The 5,998-nt window shown below is 44.9% G+C and overlaps 1 protein-coding gene across 1 annotated transcript in view; it reads right to left on the bottom strand.

Moving 5' to 3' along the window:
* Window positions 1-5,998, bottom strand: part of LOC112078291 (protein Hook homolog 3-like) — a gene marked incomplete at its 3' end in the record, with an annotated part of 17,282 nt that overhangs the window by 8,176 nt on the left and 3,108 nt on the right. The window contains exons 2-3 of the mRNA XM_024144577.1: window positions 1,644-1,784; window positions 667-754 (exon numbers count right to left, since the gene is read on the bottom strand). Coding sequence (XP_024000345.1) covers window positions 667-754; window positions 1,644-1,784 — 229 coding nt within the window. The remainder of the gene's footprint in view (window positions 1-666; window positions 755-1,643; window positions 1,785-5,998) is intronic.

Raw genomic sequence — 5,998 nt, 5'->3', positions numbered from 1 at the left:
TGCTAACGGCTAACGTGAAATCGCTTGCTCGTCGTCTGCGATCTCTCTCTCTCGTTCACTACGTGCTTCTCGGTTAGTCATGCAGTGAGGAGAGAAAGACAGGACAACGGACGGACAACAGGCGGTTAAACATCGTCACAAACATATCCTTCCTCCTGACGATGTAACGGCCGGAGAGAGACCGGAGCCACTATACACATGACCTGACCTTTAGCCTCCTAACAGGACAGGCTGGCAGGACAACCAACCAATGACTTCCCAACGCTACAACATGAGTAAGACAACAAACAGAACACACACACAACAACAACAACACAAACACCACAACACAGTGTTAGAATGTTAGTGAGAAACGACAACACGTCCAGGCAGAATATGAGTTCGTCTGACTTATGAGGACAATGAAACAGACTAGTATTAGAAGCGTGTTGTATTTATTTCGTCACGTCAGTAAAGGTCTTCTGGGCTTGTCAAATAGCCAGGTACGAGAATGACAATGACCCGACGTGACAACGACAACGAACACTCCTCACCGGGTTCTTAAAGTTAACAACCCCCATAGCAGGGGACAGGATGTCGTGGCTTCCGTCATTGGTTTAATAACCGCTCTGATAGTTCTAAGACCAGGGAGTTAATCTGATCTGAGATCAGTTTAGTGGTACTCACATCGTCTGCTTTGGAGTCCTGTTCCTGAAGACTCCTCTGCAGCTCCTCCACCTGACTCTGACCCTCAATCAGTCTCTGGTTCACCAGTCTGGAACACACACACAGTCAACCATATTTGTTTTTGTTTGTTTGTGTGTGTGTTTGTTTAACTATACCTAGACCAGAAGTCCCCACAAGAATAGTAAACGAACAAACATTTGACCAACTGGGGACATTTTGTTAGTCCCCACAAGGTCAAATGCTGTTTCTAGGGGGTTTAGGGTTAAGGTTAGAATTCGTGTTAGGGTTAGAATTAGGATCTAGGGTTAGTTTTAGGGTTAAGGTTTTCAGGTTAAAGTTAGGGTTATTGTTAAGATTAGGGGTTAGGGAAAATCGGATTGTGTTCTTCTATCCGCGTTGGGACCTGCAATCTACAAATGTCCCCATAAGGACAGTAAAACAAGGGAAAATTCTCCCCCATGACCAGCCTTTCAAAGCACTTGATGGCTACCGACGTGAGTGCTACGGGGCGGTAATCATTTAGGCAGGTTACCTTCGCTTTCTTGGCCACAGGGACTATGGTGTGTCTGTTTGAAACATGTACGCACTGACTCGGTCAGGGAGAGTTTGAAAATGTCAATGAAGACACTTGCCAGTTGGTCCGTGCCAACTGCTCTGAGTACACGTCCTGGTAATCCGCAGTGCGGCTTTGTGACTGTTGACCTGTTTACAGGTCTTACTCACATCGGCTACAGAGAGCGTGATCACACAGTCGTCCGGAACAGCTGGTGCTCTCATGCATGGTAAACACCTATCTTCCTCTATCTGTTTTACTACTAAACATATAAAAGCACAACTTTCTCATATGTTGATGTGGAGGTGGACATGATGAATATGAAGTAGAACAATGTTCCTTTAAGGTTGGGGTTAGGCTTAGGGAAAATATGATTTTTAATGGAATAGAAGAACAAGTGTGTGTGTAGCGAGTGTCTGTGTACCTGTTTTCTGTCTCCAGTTCGTTCTTCCTGCTGTTAGCGTCCTCCAGCAGACTCTGCAGCAGAGCGATCTTCTCATTATCAGAACTCTCCTGGGCCAGCTTCAACATGTTGTTCTCATGTTGCAGTCTGATCAGCTTCTCTCTGGAACAAAACACACGGACGGATGAACATGTAGGGACGTGACTAAATCAGTTTTTCAGGTGAATGAATATGGTCCTAATGCTATTGTGTATGACTTACGTTAGCACGTCTCCCTTTCAGATGGTTAGGCACCCGTACTACCATTACCTCAATTCCACCTCGCAAAGTTACATGGATAGGCGTGGATATTTTACACAAAGACAGAACACACTCGCATCATTAGAGAAAAGAGCAGGTGAGCCGCACTCGAGGGGAGGAGAGACGACGACGGGGGACGGCCGGAGAAGCAGAGCGGGACAGCCACAAGAGCGCAGGAGGGGAAGAAGCGAGGGCGGAGAGAGGAGGCGACAGGAGGGGACACAGAGAGGAGAGCAGAGACAGGAGCCACCACGAACGAGGGCCGGGGACAGAGAGGAGGACGGGAACGAGGAGACGGAAGGCAGACCACAAGGCACGCAGAGGCAGGACCAGCGAGCGGACGAGGGGGGACAGAGGTAGGCCGCACCAGAGAGGAGAGAGAAAGCCACGCGCGACAGGGCAGGCAGCAGGAGCGGCAGGAAAGGAGGGGCAAGACGCGAGGAGGGACAAGAGGAGCGGGACAGAGAGAGGAGGGGACAGAAGGGCGACAACGAGGAGGACCGACCCAGGAGAGACGGGCGCACGCAGAGGCGAGGAGAGAGGAGGGGAGAGCAGAGGAGGGGGAAGACGAAGCGAGGGACAGACGAGAGACGCGACCGAGAGCACACAACCACAGTACGCATCATTCTCTTCGATCCCTGTAATCTGGAAATCTTTCTGTACAAACGTCCGCTCAAAATTTAATGCAAAGGACCTAAAGTTCACTCTTCCCTCCCTGATTTTATTTAGCATTACACAAACTTTCCCCAAACCTTTACAGCGCCATATTGTCTAGTTAGGATATACCCGCCGTCCTAGTTACGGGCATACACAGTCTAGTTAGGACCACTAACCAGTCTAGTTGCCGCGAACATAACACGTCTAGTTACCCCGGAAATAACCGCCGCCTCCTAGTCTAGGCACCCTCCCAGCGTTAGTTAGGACATAAACGCGTCTAGTTTAGGGTATAACGCGTCTAGTTAGGGACAATAACGCGTCTAGTAGGGACAACAACACACAACACCACCCCAAACACCCACCACACATAAAAAAACAAAACAAAAACATTAAAAAATTAAAAAAACGCGTCTAGTTAGGACATAAACGCGTCTCAGTTAAAAGGACATAACGCGTCTAGTTAGGAACATAACGCGTCAGTAGACATAACGCTCTAGTTAGGACATAACCGCGTCTAGCTTAGCGGTATAAGCGTTCTATTAACGGGTATAACACGTCCTAGTTAGGGATAACCGTCTAGTTAGTACATAACGCGTCTAGTTAGGACATAACGCGTCTAGTTAGGACATAACGCGTCTAGTTAGGACATAACGCGTCTAGTTAGGACATAACGCGTCTAGTTAGGACATAACACGTCTAGTTAGGATAGTTAGGAACCCTAATTGGTCTACACGGACAAGTTCCTGCCTGGTTTAGATCTTATCTGTCGGAAAGATATCAGTTTGTCTCTGTGGATGGTTTGTCCTCTGTCAAATCAATCTGTTTTAGGACCACTATTGTTTTCACTATATATTTTACCTCTTGGGGATGTCATTCGGAAACACAATGTCAACATTCATTGTTGTGCAGATGAAACACAGCTGTATATTTTGATAAAACATGGTGAAGCCCCAAAATTGCCTTCCCTGGAAGCCTGTGTTTCAGACATAAGGAAGTGGACGGCAGCAAATGTTTTACATATAAACTCAGACAAAACAGAGATGATAATTCTAGGTCCCAAGAAACAAAGAGATCTGCTGTTTGATCTGACAGTTAATCTTGACGGTTGTACAGTCATCTCAAATAAAACTGCCCTCTGTGTTACTCTGGACCATGATCTCTCTTTTGACAAACGTTTACTAAATATTTGAAGAGCAGCTTTTTCCCCTCATCTTCATAACATTGTGAAAATCAGAAACTTTTAGTCTAGAAATGATGCCGAAAAGCTAATCCATGCTTTTGTCACTTCTAGGTTAGACTACTGCAATGCTCTACTTTCCGGCTACCTGGATAAAGCACTAAATAAACTTCAGTTAGTGCTAAACACGGCTGCTAGAATCCTGACTAGAACCAAACAATGTGATCATATTATTCCAGTGCTAGCCTCTCTACACTGGCTTCCTGTTAAGGCTAGGGCTGATTTCAAGGTTTTAACCTACAAAGCATTGCATGGACTTGCTTCTACCTATCTCTCCGATTTGGTCCTGCCGTACTTACCTACACGTACGCTACGGTCACAAGACGCAGGTCTCCTTACTGTCCCTAAAATTCTAAGCAAACAGATGGAGGCAGGGCTCTAAGGTACTGATAGTTGGTATTCAGCAGTCATAAAGTATGCCTTATTTACTTTGAAGAACTACTAAAATAGTGATTTTTGTCAGACAGCAGCTCTATAGAGATGAGATGATGACTTGGAATTAAATCATAAAGTTATCAAATAAAACAAATGTAATAAACACAACAACTGAAATATTGTATTAAAGTAAAGTAATGTGAATAAATGTTGGTTAATAAGTGATAAGCAGTAATGGACAGTCACTACCATTATGGGACTTTTATTCATTGTTTTATTCTGTTTTGTTACAGAATTCATCCCACATAATGCATAGTGCATTTAATGTAAATGTAAACATTTTTTAAATTGAATTCAACCGAAACAACCTCCAAAATAGTATTTTATTTTGATTTGCTCAGCACTAGTATCCAGAGGCTGTCTGCTGGCTGCCCGGGGTGGAGCTACAGCAGTGCTTTTCAAACCTTTTCAACGGAGACACCATTTTTTCCACCAGAATTTCTGCCGACCACCACCCCAAATCTAACGACACAACCTTTCCATTTGGACGTCAACAAATAACATAAAATTAATTATCAAAATTAAGAGAAACAATAAAATACATTTAATCAAAATTATATTTTTCAAATGATCTTTCTCAAAAATGTTGTTTATTGTTACATAAAATAATCTACACGAGCAAGTTATTATTTTTTTAAAGCTTTATTTGGCGACCCCACTGTAATTCCACCGCAACACCGACTTAGAATAACACTGGGCTACAGGCTTCCAACTAAATTACAGTTAGAATGGTTTAGGAGTATTTAGTTACAGTGGAAAAGCTTATCTGAGCTACGCTACACTAACGCTAGCTGTGTTTCCAGCCACTAGACTGAGTATGCTACACTAACGAGCTTGTTTCCAGGCCACTAGACGGAGCTATTTACTACACTAACGCTAGCTGTGGTTCCCAGCCACTTAGACTGAGCCTATAGTCTACACTAACTGCAAGCTTGTTTTCCAGCCTACATCCTGAGCTCATGCTACGCTAACGCTAGCTGTGTTTCCAGCAACTAGACTGAGCTATGCTACACTAACGCTAGCTGTGTTTCGCAGCCACTAGACTGCATGCTATACTACATCTACCGGCTAGCTTTTTCCAGCCACTGAACTGAACTATGACTACACTAACGCTAGCTGTGTTTCAGCCTACTCAGACTGCAGCTAGGCTACGGCTTAACGCTAGCTTGTTTCCAGCACTACGACTGAGCTATGCTACGCTACATGCTAGCTGTGTTTCCAGCCACTAGAACTGACTACACTAACGCTAGCTTGTTCCAGCCACTAGAATGAGCTATGCTACACTAACACTAAGCTGTGGTTTCCAGCCACTAGAGCCAGGCCCAAACACTCATCAGCCTTCTACAAGGCAGTACATTACCATCAGCTCCAGGTCCCACTCATCAGCTCTAAGTACTAAGTACATTACCATGCCAGGCCAGTTCATCAGCTATATACGTAGTACATTACTCGACAGACCATCATCACTCTTCTTACAAGAGACAATACCAAGCCAGACCAGGACATCAAGTTACTACATGACAGTACAATTACCCACCAGGCCACTCATCAAAGGCCTCCCTTTCAAGAGCAGTACATTACCCAGCCCAGACCATCACAGCCTTCTACAAGAGCATAGCATTACCTCAGCCAGACCAGTCATCGAGCCTTCAACAGAGCAGTAACATACCCAGCCAGACCAGTCATGCAGCCTTCTACAGAGCAGTAATACCCAGCCAGACCAGTCACAGCCTTCTAACAGAGCAGT

Source organism: Salvelinus sp. IW2-2015, unplaced genomic scaffold (assembly GCF_002910315.2).
Source record: "Salvelinus sp. IW2-2015 unplaced genomic scaffold, ASM291031v2 Un_scaffold5505, whole genome shotgun sequence".
NCBI classification, from domain to species: Eukaryota; Metazoa; Chordata; class Actinopteri; order Salmoniformes; family Salmonidae; genus Salvelinus; species Salvelinus sp. IW2-2015.
The sequence above is the reverse complement of the archived record's forward strand: the minus strand, read 5'-3'. Positions and strand labels throughout refer to the sequence as shown.